A 16,351-nucleotide genomic window follows, 5' to 3' on the forward strand; every position below is an offset into this window, starting at 1 on the left:
TTCTTCCTTCTAATCTAGTCTTACATCTCATCAGAGTTACTGCAGAACGTGGGATACACTGCACAGATACAGGCTGCTGCATACAGGGGGTCACCATTGTAGTTCATAATGATATTCAATACCAAAGTAAGGAGAGAAATATGTACAAAACCATAACTTTTTTTCCTTCAACTTAATGAAGACACATGAATGTTAATACAGTGATTCCAAACCTTACAAGATCAAAACTCTGCCTATTTACATAACTTACTCATGGTCTTGAGGATACATAAATCATAAATGAATTGGTGAAAAAAGAGAAGAAAAAAAAGCTCCTCTCTATTATAATCCTGTGGTTCTGATTCTATATGATCTGACAAAAAAATGTATATATGCATGCAAAAACTCACGTGGTACTGATAAAACAAATATGACAGTCTGCTAAAACTGCGAGAAACACAAAAAATATGCTATCAAAAACTATTGATTCCAACAACCTCTTCAGCTAACTGATCAATCAACGAACACTCTATATCAGTAACAATTACCTCAATATCATCTCCCAACTCTAACCATCCATCATCCTGTCCCAGCACTTTCACAGGTGAATCCTTGTTTGCTTGCTTATCATGACGAACAAGCGACATCCACAGTTCTTCCTCAACTGCCTCAAGGCTTTTCCTAAAGCAAAGTCTTCTCAGTAGAGGTTTTGTCCAGTGCATCCCAATGCTTGTCTGAAGAATATCACTCAGTTTTAAATTTATACGATCAAACAGAAGTCTCCTCTCTGACCTCTTCCAAGACATCTGCTCACCATACTTCTTCTCTAGCATCTCAAACACTGCAGGGCTTATTGGAAATTCAGAAGAACACCTTGTCTCATAGCCCAAATCTGAGTTCTTACCATGAAAACCTGCCTCAGTGAAGACATCAACAAGGTAGGAGAAATCCCTGCTCTCTTCAACGCTGAATATTCTCACAAACTCCTTATAAACCCCAGAATTCTGTACAGATCCCTCCTTGGAATCATCATCACTTGACACAATCATCCCATCTTCTTCAGAGTATGCTTCCAAGGACTCTGGTTTCAATAGTTCAAGTTGCAGCTGCAAACCTGGCAACAGAAGAAAATAAGGAAATGAAAAAACTTGAAAAAGTTACAGACAAAAAAAAAAAAAAAACCATAAAATGAATTAATTTATGTAGCAGGCCATGTCACACTACCGTGCAAATCAGTTTTGGCACCCTGAAAGCATTCAAGGCTAGATGAAATCCCTTTCTCAAATGGTGGTTCAAGCACTGAATTTGGACTAGGCTGATATCCTGCCTCTGCGTTCACAAGAGATTCAAAGTCTGTGCAAGAGCATATTGAAGAAAAGGAATCTTCCTGAGATATTCCAAACGACATATCCTGCAACATAAAGTAAGATTTTCAGTGAGCAAGAAATTCAGAATTTCAAGCCAATTATTGCAATAAAAATGCATATTGTTATCAGTAAGTAAAGCTAAAGAGTTCTTTGGAAGACCTGGGCAACTAAACAGTTTGTCTGTTTCCCTAGAATCCCGGAGAAGAATATGCACCAAAATACTGTGCACAACTATGCAGCCAAATATAAATATGATGACATGTAAGATACAAAAGGCAATAAGTAAACCAAACTTTCCTTTGCATCTTGAGTGTAACTTATATACTAGCTCAATGAAACATGACAGACTGAGGAAAGTTTTAATTTTTAGGTTTCACAAGCTCAAGGGAGGTCGAGCTGGTATGCAACTCAAAAAGTTATATTAGACATTTCTAAATCAATAGCATCACAAAGCCCAACTGAATATGCAAACATATCTTCTTCAATCCTAGTAGCCAATCCTAGAGTAACTCTTGTTATCACCTCAATTTTTTCCTATGTCTATGTTTATCAAACTGCACCTCCCACTTCACATCTTCACTTGCCTTCATGCTTGTGTAATGTAGCCATGCACACAGCACATGCCCTCTTCTAGTCCAACAAAGCCAACAATCTGTTGCCCTAAGAAACTTAATTTCAAAATGCAAAAGAAATTTCTGCAGTCTGTGTGTATATACCCACTCCTCCTAAACATATAATTAGCCATAACTCATTTTCAAGTGAAATGCATCTTTTAAATGATTGTTGAAGCTAATTGAGAAACAAACTTCCCAAGTAAAGTATGCCAGCATACAAACTATATCAAAGAATTCAAAAATGGTGCCAGATGAATATCAAACCTGTTCACTTGAAGTATCAGGAACTTGAGAAGAAGAATCGTCATCTTCCACCAATGATGTGCAGTCTCTGGGTTCAAAATCCTGAACCTTGTGATTTCCTGAAGGCCTACTGACAAAATCATTTTCTGCATCAGTCACCATCTCAGAAACCATATTGTCAGAGGCAACTCTGAATGCAGATGACTTAGTAATAACAAAATTTTGTTCAGATACAACTTTTTCCTGAGTCTTATTCTTCAACTCTTTCTGAATGGCCATACTCTCTTGGATGGTGCATCTATGTTCTGAATCAGGGCAAATATCACCACATGGATCTTTCTCCTCTAGTTTTCTCTTCAGCTCAACCTGGAACACACAATCATCTTGTACTAAGTAACCATTTCTATACTTCATGCAGCTGGAACCTGAGATTGTAGATTTTAAACCATCTTTCTGATAATGACCTTGCTTCCTAAATCTCTGTCGCAACCTATTAGCAGATTCCAGAGGCTTCATAAAGTAGTCTCTGTGAGGACCAATCCTGCTGCTATTGCCCTGCTCACCAGATCTGACATCCAAACTTCTGGGCCTCAATTCACAATCAGGCACAGCAAGCATTTCACCCAGAGTTCGGGACCCGTCACCCACTTCAACTTCTTGAAACCTTTCAGTAGTTTTCCATCTATCTAAACTCTCCTTCTTGGCTTGCCTAGCCACATAAGAACTGTCAGAATAGTAAAATGTGGGTCTGTTTTGGTTTTTCCAGTAAGAGGAACTAGGGGAAGAAAATGGCATCATGAGCCCAGACTCTTTTCTAAGTGTGTCACTATCTCTGCTTCCTGTCCTTGATGCCTTTCTGGACAATTTGTTTTTGCCATGCCCTACTTGTCTGGAAATCAATCTATCAGGTCCCTCCTCTCTGGCCAAATTCTTCCTTTCTTGCTCATCAACATATATATCTCCTTCTTCATGACTAAGAAATTCTTTATTTTTCATACTAATTGAATAAGAATTCCCATTAGAACTGGATCCAAGGATTGGTTTCAAAACAACAATCTTTGTTGGGGGAAGGCATGTTCCATTCTCCAATTCCATTGGAGATCTCACAAACTTGTCTATATTACCAAGACCAAGTTTCTGAACTGCTTTCTCACTTCCTTGAACAATGCCCCTCCCATGTTTACCGCATGTATCAGTCTTTCGAGAATATAAAGCATATGACGATCTCAAGACTTTAACGCAACCAGATTGAGAAGAGTAATGAATACCTTGCAGATCATGGTGATGCTTGGTGACCAAAGAATCTGGTTTCTGGAGATCCTTTGCTGATAGGTTCTTTTTATAATCCACAACTCCCAATGCATCATGTCCTTCCTTTGAAGAGTGAAGCTGCATATCCACTGAGTTTTTAACTGACAGATTGTAATCCTTCTCTCTCTTTAATTTTCCTAGCACTTCAGAACCATCCTTAAATTCTTTCTTCTCTTCAAAGCTCAACCGAAAAGAGTGGCACTTCTCGCTCACACCAATAGAAGCAACTCTCCTTAGATAATTATCAGAAAGCACTCTTTGCTTTTTCTGGACAGGCTGATGATGTGACGGCTCGTCAAGACCCATTAATCTTGCTAAGACACTTGGTGTACCTAGTTTAGATTCCATCTTTAATGACATTATTGAACTATTCTACATAAAATCTACCTAAATTGAAGAAATTTCCTGATATTGCAAGAAAGCACCTGCACCATATCAGATAGAGCTATATTAAAACACAACTTGATTCATAAACCAAAATAAATGAGCTATTTACATTACCATCAGAACCAAACAACAATGTGCTACTCACTAAATCTTCTTTTGAAGTACAGACAAAGCAATAACTAAAATCAGACCCTGACTTTGGAGCATTTCCAAGTTTCTGAACCTCCCTGCTGCAGGGAAAGGGTATCATTATTCAATAAATATGCAAAACCAATGTCCATGCAATAAAATACAAAACAGAATTAGTGAAAAGAAAAAAAGAAAGATAATCCTGGCTAATAGTCTTCAATCGCAGCACGGAAATAGAATCCAAAATAGAATGAAAACAGAACAAAAAAAAAAAAAAAATTTCTAATGCCATCATCAAAGAATAAAGTAGAAAATCTATCATCTTGAAGAGAAATAATAAACTAAAAAGGAAAAAGAAAAGGGTAACAAAGAAGAAGAGGGAGGCTTATGTGAGCACCCAATAAAGCCAGAACAAGTTTCAAGAAATGCCAATTAAGATAATATAGTAAAGGTTGTTTTCGCAGTGAGCATGCAGAAACAAAATCATTAAAAACATCTTCTTTTGGTAATTACTTATTACAAGAACAGCTTAGAAACAAGTGCAAAGTGCATCAAGCTATCAATTGCAGCAACATACCTTCAGCATTGATAGAGAACAACCTCAAAAAAAAAAAAATAATAATAAAAAAAGAAAGAAAGAAAGAAAGAAAGAAAAGAAAAGAAAAGAAAGAAAGAAAGAAAGTCTGCCATCAATCAAGGAAACTGTTACAATATTGAAACGAAATCGAGGAATTTTGGAAACCCCAAAACATTGTTTTGGCAAAACACAAAATGATATTAATGAAAATCCAAGTAATCACATGTATAAGAAAAAATAATAAGAAACTATAAAAACTGGAACAAAATGATTTTGATGCCACCATAACAAAACATCACTATTAGATTCCATCATAATCACTTTAAATTTTTTTTAAATCCACTTTGGGGCAAGCGCACGCAACAATCAATCAAACGCCAACAGAATCATCAAACTCTTTCCAAACAAAAGAAACCCATAAATTGAATAAAGAAACACAACCAGAAGATAATGAAGAGAGACTAATTAAAATACTCACCTTCTTTAAACGATCTTCGCTTCATCCATCATCGCATGCAATAAAATATCTTCCTTGTAAGGCAATTATATAAAAAATCAAACTATCAAGAAACGTAAACAAATATATACATATATATTTTTTGTATTCGCTTGAAATCAAGAAATATAAAAACGCGCCGACAAATTAAAAACTTTTGCTAGTCAACGACGAGATGAAATCATCCCCAGTCAAAAGCATCAGATTTTACACGATTTTCACACGCAGAAGTAAAACATGGACGGCCACAACAAAACCAAACTCATCAGCTTGTAGAATTTTGTGTTTAGAAAATGAAAAGTAAAAAAGAAAAGGACAAATGCAATGACGAAACTATGATTGATGAGGAAACTCAAGAGAAGCACAAGTGTTTAGGTCAGGTCGCAGGTGCCTCTGAATCAGTCAGTATTCTATTTATAATTAAATATTATTCTATTTTTAATTTATTTCTCCTTTTGTTTTGGTTGTCGTTTTATGAAATTACGCGCGAATGTTTGTCTTGTTTGCGTACACACCGCCACAAAACATACGATTTCTTTGTTCGGGAAATTTGATTTTTCCACTCTTTTTTACTACCTCCAATCTGTATTACTTTTTTATCTCAATCATTTTTTTTAAATATCAATAATTTGTAGTTACAGTATGTTTAATTGGACTAAATCTGGAAATTTATACTGTCAAATTTTATAGTCTCTTTAAATTTTGGGAATATGCCTTTTTCCATAATTTTATTTATTCCCAAATAAAATATATTGGCAAAAGTGAGAAGTAGAGATGAAAATCGATTCAATCTCGAGATTGTTATTAATAGGTTTAATAAATTTATGAGTTTATGACTTAATTTAAATAAAATATTAATAAAATTAAAAAAATTTAATCCTTTCACATATATTTTTAAAATTTTATTCCTCCGTTAAGAATATAAAAAATAATTGATAAATATATAATTTATGATATTTAAATTAATTATTTAAAAATTAAATAATTTAAATATAAATATATGACTAAAACTGAAATTAATTAATCTTAAATTTTAAACTTAAACTCAAACTAAAAACTTATAAGTTGGATAAATTGGAACCCTACCTTCATGTAATATTTAATTATTTTAAACTATTAATAATTGAGATGATGGGTGGGGTAGAGCGGATGGACAAGAATCGTGAGCTGCATGTTGATCAGGTTTTGAGCAAAATAATAATACTAAAATTATGGTTAAAATAATAATAGGTGTCAGCACCTCCAGCATATGAGGTATCTCTATCTAGACTAGACTAGGGTTTCCATTTTTGAGTACTCATATTTATAAAACAAGTCGTTGGGATGGGCCGAAAAGCCCAGGTCAGTTAATCTTTCCAGTCTGCTCTGCTCAGCCTATGAATTTCTCTCAGCTAAACTTTGGGCTTCTGGGCCTGGCGGATCATATATTCAACTAGAAGTTCCGAAGAACAATGAAAGGCCGAATGATTTTTAATCCACATAACAAAAAATTATTATTATTATTTTAAATATTATATAGAGAATATATTATTATATAATTACGTATTATTTTATTTTTAATTTAAAATTATTTAATTATATAATAATATATTATTTGTGTACATAAATTATATATAAAAAATGTATATATATAATTTGATTATATTTTAAAATTATTAATATTGTCTTCAATAAAATGTACTAAAACTGCATTAAATAAATGAGTAACTATGCAAATAGTATACAACAATTAGTTGCATTACCTATAGGTAGATCTACCCAAAAGGTGTGGTAGAGTTTCTTTGATTTAGAAACAACAAAGAATAGTAACTATTGCAGTTCTAATCGTTTTCATGATTTTCTCGATCTATCTTTTTTATTTATCATTATTACGAGATACATCATTAAAAGTTTTTTTTTTGAAGAAACCGAAAAAAAAAGTGAAATGACTATTTTGTGCCCAAATTCAATGAAAAGATCTTTTCCACTATTTAAATTTAAAAAGTCTATTTTTCCACATATTTATCAATATCATACATTTGTCTTAATAGTTAAAGGGCATTTTTGTTACTGTATACAATATATAATAAAGTTAACATCATTTAAATTTTAAATAGTTCTAACAAATTACAATTTCACAGTAATTATTTAATATTTTTTCTCCTATTTTTTTGTTTTTGCTAAATTGATTGTCGATCATCGATAAATTAACAATCCTTTTTTTGAGTCAAACATACTTAATATGATACAATTTGATTGAAATCACAATAAAATGATGGGATTAGAGTGTAATCGTATTATATTATTGTAATTTGGTCGGAAATTAGAAACACACATTTATTCAGTGAAATAACCTTACCACCTTTCTTTGTAACTTACAAATCAAACAATGAGAAACCCATAAATTGTTGGTTAATTAAGATAAACTAATAATTGAAAAAAATGTCAAATAATTATTTTTTTCGTTTTGTGAATTGTCGATATTATGCCTCTTTCAAAATCCCTTTTGTTAAGACTAAATTAGACTAAGGATTAAAAAATGTTAAAAGAATATTTAATTATATAATAATATATTATTATTTATATATAAAATTATATTTTTTTTATTAATTATTAATTGGAGCCAATATTACATATATCATCCTTTTCAAATGACAGTACATCACATAATTATCTTTTGACGTGTAGCCATGGTAGGCCATGAGTTTTATACGATGGAAATGAAAGGCAATACTTTATCTTATGATTCTGTTTATGTTTTTCTCTGGTCACAAAGCGAAGGCAGATCAAGCTCTTAAAGTCAAGAAAGCATACAGTGAGGCAATCATCTTCATATCCTCTGACATTATGGAAAAAGAATATTCTCCTTTTTTTGCAATTTTTGTTGTCTCATTTTGTCAATTGAATCTCACCATTCTCTTCTTGACTTTGGCCACCACCATTGTGTGTCTCCACCCCTTTGGAAGACATAATTGATGTAGTTTTTCTCCTCTCATGGCAGTTGTTGTCAACTTCTTTTGTGTAACATTTTTTTTATTTACATCTGAGATAATTTGTAATTATCACCGATAAAAAAAAAAACTGGTTTAATTAAAGAAACTTTAAAAGTATAAATTTTGAGTACTACTAAAAAAGAGAAGTAAAAATAGATTATGATGGTTTGATTAAAAAGGGTTTGTGTGGGAAGGGATAATGGATTGTTGCGTTTTATTGGGATGGATTGCAAAGGATTTGGTTTGACAATAACAACCGTCTTTTAATATTTTTCTTACAATTTTTTTTTTTATTTTAACCGTCTTGTCACCAATATATTATTTGCCCCAAAACTACAGATGATATAAAGTAACACCCTTCACATTAACGTCATTAAGCTCTTTTTGGTCATGTCTTATGCACATATGGTAATCTTTAGTGGCTTCGACTTTGTCTTCATAGAAAGACACTATCTAAAAATCAATATCATAATCTAACTAATCTTTGGAGCTTATGCAATCTACTGAGGCATAGTTCATGAATCATTCAAAGTGCAAGAGGGAGGGGGGCGTGGGTTGGTTTGTGGTTGGCAAGAGTTTGATTTAACAATGATAATGAGAAGCGGTGGTACAAAGTATTTGGTTTTGCGGTTTTTGATTGTAGGTGGTTGATTTTGTTCAAATGAACAAACCAACTAGTGTCACTCATCATCGTTATTTACTCTGATGAAGGTGATAACATTGCTTTTAATGGTGGTGAACAAGAGAGAATGGTGTTGCATAGAGTTATTGAAAGTTAATTAAAGAGGCGACCAATTAAGTCAAAAAGCTAATGAAAATAAAATAATTTTTTTTCGGTAATTAAATAAAATAATATTTTCACCTTTATAATTATTAATTTTTTATTAACAAGGTGAAATTTCAGTGATAAAATATGATTTATATGTTGGCCTTAGAAAGGCTTTGAAGCCAAACCTTGGCTTGGAAAATGTAGTTCTCTGCCTCGTTAAATAACAAAAGATAAAAATCTACATAGGAGTAATTCTTTCATTATTAAATAGTGAAAGATAGAAGTTTATATCTATACATTAGTAGTTATACATATAGTAATTAAATAGCATATTGTATCATCTATTAAAATTTAAATGTTTATATCATATATTATATCATATTATATGATACAATTTTAAATAATAAAAATTAATAAAATAATAAAAAATCTAATTAAAATACTGTCATTTTTTAAAATATTATTAAAATTAAAAATTTATTATATTATCATTTTTTTGCAAAAAATATATCTACCTATATTAATAATATGTATCATAAAATACTTATTATATTATATAATATATTTATAATATTTTATATATATATATATATACACACACGCGCGCGATGTGTTGAATACTGAAATGGATAACCTTATAAAGATGAATACTAGCCATATTTTGGAACCAGAGGATCATGAACATGCCCGCAATTCAGACTTTGTTCAATCATTAATTGCCTGATTGACTCCTCGGAGGTTTTTCCTTTAATGAAAATATTTAAAACCTCTTATAATATAATATAATTCTGATTCGGGATTTCATAATAATTCTTTTATTGTTGATATCAATTTATATAATCTTAAATATTAAAAAATTATTAAATTAATTTTAATTTTATCATATTTTTATTTTTAGATAAAAATACTATATTTTTAATTAAATATTAATATTAATTATTATTTTAATTAATTAATTTTATAATTTGGTAGTTTAAAAAATTTACTAAATTATTGGTATTGAAATAATTTAAAAATATATAAAATAAATAATGATATATTCATTTAATTAAAAATAATATTAATTTATAATAAGAAGGTATCTAATTAAAGTAATATTTTAATTATTTTATTATAAATATAATTGTACAGTTGTGTGATCCTTTAATTCTTGGAAATTTACCCAAACTTTATTAGGAGAGGGTGCAAGCGCTTACTGTTATTTGCAACATCTCGCTATTGTGACCGAAGAAGCAATTTCTCTCTCTCACTGTCAACAAATGGCTCTGGAAGTCTGTGTGAAAGCTGCCGTTGGTGCTCCCGATCTTCTTGGGGACTGTAGGTTTTGTTTTTCTTTTCTTATGTGAATATATTTATGGGTCTGATTTGGAAAACATTTTGAAACTTTTTATGTTCGTTTGATGTTCTTTAGGCCCATTCTGCCAAAGGGTTCTGCTAACGTTGGAGCTGAAAAAAGTTCCTTACAAGGCACACCACATCGACACCAGTGACAAACCCAAATGGTAAAAGATTGGTTTTTGTGTGTTCCGATAGGTGCTATTGATGGTTAAGCAAAATGGGTTGTTGTGATTTCTGAGAAACGGTTTGGTTATTTTAAAAATCTTTTATGATGGATTGCTAGGTTTTTGGAGGTAAACCCAGAAGGGAAGGTGCCAGTAGTGAAGTTTGATGATAAATGGGTGCCTGACTCTGACGTGATTGTTGGAATTCTTGAGGAGAAGTACCCTGAGCCTCCTCTCACTACTCCTCCTGAATTTGCCTCTGTGTAATGCTCTTTACTTGTACTTCTAGATATTTATATTGATATGTTAGATCGAGGTTTAATTTTGCAGTCTTTTATTCCCAGTTTGATGATACAGGAGAGACAAGATTTTGTTATGTGCTTATTATTAATATATCTTTTTACTTCATGATCAATTTCTTAAGTGGATGCAAACAGATGTATATCTTTTTTTTTTCCCTGTGGTTGGTTCGTTAGAAATGACTTGATTTGATCTGTCACTATAAATTGGTAAATTTGTATTCAAGGTTTCAAGTAAAACTTGAACTTTTGCTCTCTTTGTTATGTAATGGTGTAGGGGATCAAAGATTTTCTCATGTTTCTTCCAGTTTCTTAAAAGCAAGGATCCAAATGATGGGACAGAGCAGGCCTTGCTTGAGGAATTGAAGGCGTTGGATGAGCATCTGAAGAAACATGTACTGATAGACTTGATACAGATGGGCATCTGATTAATAGTATTTTTCATTTTTTTACTTTCTCTATAAATTGAGACTAATTTATATGAGTCTGAACCAGGGGGGTCCATTCATTGCTGGCGAAAAGATCACTGCAGTCGATTTGAGCTTAGCACCAAAGCTGTACCACCTTGAGGTAGCTCTAGGGCATTTCAAGAAGTGGAGTGTCCCTGAGAGCTTTCCTCATGTTCACAGCTACATGAAGGTATGAAGCTGCATAATTTTTCATTAATGCTATCTGGTTCTTCTTTTTGATTGGTCTTGAACAAGATAATTCATGGGGACTTGTTATATAATCAATGGAATTCTTGGTTACTGTTATCGTTTGAGATGACAACTTTTTTGTCGGTTATAGAATTTTATTTGGCATCTTCACACTGAAGGCAAACCAAAGGATTGGTTTGGGCTTGATATTATTCTGCTTGACGCCATTTTGCTTCCGTTACTATCACAGTTTCATTTTCTGAGCCCCAACAGGGTTAATTTATCAACCATAAACCCATGCTTTTGGGTGAAGGTTAAATCGGTTACCCATCTAGTGTTTTGTATTTTTTCAGCCTGGATAAGTACAATTTTTCTGATCTGGAATCCGTTCTCCCTTAGCCACAAAAGCCTGAAAATACATACCACTCACAAACCAAATGCTTTTGAGTAGGTATTGTTGTCCGGATTTTATTTAACTAAATCAGGAAGGTGCACATTATCCTAGATCCTAAAGAGTTTTCTTATTGTTGTGACATAGATTTTTACTTAACCTGGTGTTTTGCATACAATATTAAGGTTGGTTTCTTAATAACTTTATTTATAGAATCAAAATGCTTCTGATTCTCTGTCATTAAACTGCAGCCTGACAAGTTTGGTGTAGTCGGATATTCACACCTTAAAATTATGAAACTTGTGATAGCATGCCTTTTTGTTTTAGATAATGAAAAAAAAACCTCCATGATGTCGGCTAACAGAGTTTTTAATGTGCAAGTTGTTTGGACATAATAAAAGGGAATAGATCACTCTTTAGATTTTTTAACCCTCCGAAAGTTTGACTGATTGCATATGACACTTTATGCACAGTTGATTGTTATTCTATATCAATATGGTTGTACCTAAGGGAACTTTAGTCCTTTTACAGTAAATTCAGAAATTGGGTTTGAGTGTTGTTCTAATATATTTTGTGATCTTTTGTTTCAGACGCTAGGCAGTCTGGAATCATTTCAGAAAACCAAGACTGTACCGGAATATGTGATTGCAGGATGGTCACCGAAGGTCAATGCATGAACTAGTCCTAAATTTTAGCTTCTCTAAAACTTAGTTATGAAATGTGTGTGAGACTGAGGTTTTGAATAGCCAAAATGGACACTGGTCCCCTATCCAATAAATGCAGTGTTGATAGTTATAGCTATGGTATCTGAATTCTGATGTTTGTTGTTCAGCCATTAGAGAAGTTACTATTTGCTTGTTTCTTGGTTGGTATTTAGGGCAGTTGCATGAGATTCATTTTAGGTCTGTCAATCTGTTGCTTAATCAAAGCATTCTGTTGAAGATCATAGAAAGCAATAACATATCAACAAGATCAAAACGGGTAACGTATCTAAGAATAATCAATTGTAGAAATGTCTTTTGATACGAAGTTTTAGACAAAATTTCGCTTGAGAATTTGAGAGCTCACTCTCTCGGAGTACGTTATTGAACTGATATTATTGTTTGCTGTGCTGGCCTAATAAAATTTGGGCTGGCATGTTCAGCTCCATACGTGTTGGGCTGACTTATGCAGCCCCTCGATGCGGTGTATCGGTACATCTGTAAATTAATTTTATAATAATAAAATTATGTATATATTTTTTTATATATAATTTAGATATAGAGATGATATATCATTATATGATTGGATAATTTTGGATTAAAAATAAATTAACATCTAATAATATGATGAAATATCATTTGTGTACTCAAATTATGTATATATAACACTACTCGTTTATTTAACGATCAAAAGACTCTTTCTCACCCAAAGTTTGTTGAAACCCCAAACTGGTCTTTAGTATCTGTCAAGTATTAAAAACTCAAACTTTCTCTTACGGAATATTAAAATTTATAGAATTAATTAGTTTCAAAAGTAAAATTATTATTTAACAAATAATATATTTTAAAAAATTATCTTATTTTATTTTTTTTGTTTTAAAAAACTAACAATTTTTTTTTGATTAAGTTTTAAAAAATCACATTCTCTCCCCTAAGGTTTTATTTTCAACCCATTTTTCTCCAGCACTCAGAATCTAACCATAACTTCTTTTTCTTTGTTATCAATGGTCAGAGATGAAAATGTTGGAGGGAAGCTCATGGTAGATCAAGAGAAAAGGACATCGGAGGGAGACCGTTGATAACAAAAAAAGAGAAGTCATAACTGAAGAAATCTTATTTGAGTTGGATTGCCCAAAATAGAAAACTTAAAATAAAACATAAACATGTTTTATGAAAAACACAATATTCATCAACAAAGTTTAACAAACTTATCCAAAATGAAAAACTTAAAATAAAAACATAAACATATCAAAACACACAAAAAAATTTCTAAAATAAAAGCAATAAACATTTTATACCATACCCATTTTGAACAAAAAAAATCCTTTACAATGAGTGATTTGGGCAAAAAGTTCTCTCTCTTCAAATGGGTTCTTAGTTTACTCATGTCAATTACGGTCAAAATTCCCTCTATGTATTGGGCAAATTCGTCCAACTGGCAACAGCGATTTAACAAAAATTTTGAGGATTAATTTGTATTCACCCCTAAAAAAAAGGTTAATTTAATTAATTAACTACCTCTTATAACAATATATATATTTTTTATATACTTAGACAATATAGAGATAAATAATATTTAATTTCATGTCCTATCATATTATGAGTATAATTAGAGGTGATAATAAGTCAGATTAGTGCTAGTGTAACTCATTGGATTGACACATGAGAAGTAAACCTTATATATATCAATAAAACTATGTGTATCTACTTTGAGTACATAAATATATACACATTTATATGTGTTATCATTTGATTGGATAATTTTAAATTAAGAATAACACAATACCTAATCATATGATGACACATATGAGTGTGTATATATTTGTGTATCTAAAATGAGTACACACAGTATTGCTCTATATCAATAAAAGTAGGCACTACAATATCGGGTCAGATAGCCCATTAATTTTAATAAAAAATAAATTTTTATATTATAATTATTAATTAATTATTTATTTTTAAGAATTGTGAAATCAATAACAAGTGGAGTTGGGCCAACCCACGGACAGCCCGTTACAGTAGTAGGTTGAACCCCTCAGGGCTGGGCCATTTTCGCATGCTTTAAGTCAGTCCAACCCATTTAACACCATACGGTGAGCATTCTTTAGTGACATGCATGAAGTCAGTTGATAACTGTCCAAGCATTTGGACCATTGATTGGTGATACAAAACCATTAACATCACCTTCAATTTCTAAATAAAAGTTCATGATGTGAAATAGCAGACAAATCTGAAACCATCACATGCCATTCTCAAAGACAAAGCCATGCCAAATCTTATATATACGCAAATAAACAAGACATACGACAATATATAAAATAGCAAGAAGATTCTAGGTGTGTGGATTTCAAGAGCCTCTCCTCCATTAATTCTGAAACAAATGTTTGCAGGGTTACCGTTTGACTGGTTAGATTGATGCTCCATGCCATCTTCCGTATTGTGCTCATGTGAGAAGAGGAACCACTGACTAAATTAAAACTTATTAAGCTAAGCTGTTTAATTTTTCTTGGTTTTGGCTGGATGCGTAAAAGGGCAAAATCTTGTATGTTATAGCAATCATAATACAGGCAGAGAGAGAAGTTGGCATTTTTTTAGTCGTCTTCGTCTTCATCAGGGGCTTTGGAGGAATCAGTGATCATTTTCTGGATCATTTGACTTATCTCTTCCTCGGACATTCTATCTTCTTTGCTTTGAGATTGAGCATAGGCTTCAAAGAACTCCTTGTTTTCTTTCTCCAGCTCATTCCACACTGCATGGTTATGTATATAGATGTTTCACGTATGAATCTCAAAAAGAGAGGAAGGGGATGTAAGAGGAAGTAATTAAACATAATAATTTCTATTTATTAAGAGTCATCTTCAAAAAACATGCCACCCTCAAGATTCCAATGCAACCTTGATCAATATTGAGCTTGGATTGTGATAACTTTAATTTATGAAAAAGATTCGAAAGTCATATGTGATCATTCATGAAGAATAAATGTAGAGAAGTAAAGGTACCCTGAAGTGAAGAAGATCTAATTAACTTAATTTTAATCCAATATTTAGTTAATGAAAACACAAGATTAATTATAGGGAAACTAACTAACCAGTGGAGGTGATGACTGGTTTGATATTCGCATGTTTAGAAAGGGCTTCCATGCATTCTTCTTTAGTCATGTGGAATATCAAACACTTCTCTATCAGGTGGTGCACCTATGGAAGAAAAAAGCTGTCAAAATCATGATCATCATCATCATCAATAATACCATTAAACCACAACCCACATCACAAATCAAATATGAAACGAGGATGACCAAACCCAAAACAAGAAAACGGATCAAAAACATATGAAAGGATCATCCAAATTAACCCAGAAACAAAGAACAAAACAGCTACCATGTGTATATAAGAAGCAGAAGAATCCCCCATGATCTTCTCGCAAGCTCTTATGGTAGGTAGAATGGAATAGAGAAAAGGAAATATAAATAATGAAGAGAGAAAATGAAAGAATTGGTGCAACGTGATGATAGTAGAGGAGCAAAACACACATTTAGAATGTGATGGAGTGATGGGTCCAAGAGTACCACGTGGGAGATAATTGATAATTGGTTGAGAAGAGATTAGAGAAGATTATACACGACCATTTCTTTGTGCTTCAATCCACCGCTCCACGTGATAAGCGGGTCCAATTGTTCCCCATACAGACAAAATATATTTCACCAATTTTGTTGGCCTTCTCCTGCAGTAGCTTTTGATCTTCCTTAGCTTTGCCTCCATCAATTTCGTTTCATCAAAGTCATCGAACTATTCTTCAATATGAAGCAAATGAAGACCTTGTTTGCATTCATTTATCATATTTTATTCATTCATATTCTATGATATTTTTTCTGTGCTTAGAAGAATACAAAAATTGCCCATACCTTGATGTGTTCACCAGTTTTTGGCGGAAACTCTGTTATTCCAAGCTTCTTTTACTTTCTTGGGATTAATTAGAA

The 16,351-nt window shown here is 32.2% G+C and overlaps 3 protein-coding genes across 7 annotated transcripts; 1 reads left to right on the forward strand and 2 right to left on the reverse strand.

Annotated features, from left to right (window-relative positions):
• Positions 1-141: 141 nt before the first annotated feature.
• LOC123193016 lies at positions 142-5,485 on the reverse strand. 5 transcript variants are annotated; one of them, XM_044605766.1, is made up of 5 exons: positions 5,086-5,485; positions 4,047-4,128; positions 2,225-3,939; positions 1,204-1,390; positions 142-1,093 (listed from the first exon to the last, which is right to left on the reverse strand). In XM_044605766.1, the coding sequence occupies exons 3-5, from the start codon at positions 3,872-3,874 to the stop codon at positions 453-455; spliced, it is 2,478 nt and encodes an 825-aa protein (XP_044461701.1). In that variant the 5' UTR covers positions 3,875-3,939; positions 4,047-4,128; positions 5,086-5,485; the 3' UTR covers positions 142-452. The 5 variants fall into 5 exon arrangements, with proteins under 5 accessions (XP_044461701.1, XP_044461703.1, XP_044461699.1 ...); XM_044605768.1 differs by having other exon boundaries at positions 4,016-4,128; XM_044605764.1 differs by having other exon boundaries at positions 4,047-4,131.
• A 4,503-nt stretch (positions 5,486-9,988) lies between these two features.
• Positions 9,989-12,534, forward strand: LOC123230317 (glutathione S-transferase DHAR1, mitochondrial-like). Its single transcript, XM_044656489.1, has 6 exons — positions 9,989-10,161; positions 10,256-10,346; positions 10,466-10,609; positions 10,923-11,040; positions 11,141-11,284; positions 12,265-12,534. Exons 1-6 carry the CDS (start codon positions 10,104-10,106, stop codon positions 12,349-12,351), a joined length of 642 nt encoding a protein of 213 aa, XP_044512424.1. The 5' UTR covers positions 9,989-10,103; the 3' UTR covers positions 12,352-12,534.
• Positions 12,535-14,624: 2,090 nt separating this feature from the next.
• Positions 14,625-15,909, reverse strand: LOC123192699. The gene is made up of 3 exons (XM_044605344.1): positions 15,753-15,909; positions 15,464-15,569; positions 14,625-15,124 (listed from the first exon to the last, which is right to left on the reverse strand). Exons 1-3 carry the CDS (start codon positions 15,783-15,785, stop codon positions 14,967-14,969), a joined length of 297 nt encoding a protein of 98 aa, XP_044461279.1. The 5' UTR covers positions 15,786-15,909; the 3' UTR covers positions 14,625-14,966.
• Between the last annotated feature and the right edge of the window lie 442 nt (positions 15,910-16,351).

The sequence above is a fragment of the Mangifera indica genome, chromosome 12, assembly GCF_011075055.1.
Source record: "Mangifera indica cultivar Alphonso chromosome 12, CATAS_Mindica_2.1, whole genome shotgun sequence".
In the NCBI taxonomy this organism is placed as follows: Eukaryota; Viridiplantae; Streptophyta; class Magnoliopsida; order Sapindales; family Anacardiaceae; genus Mangifera; species Mangifera indica.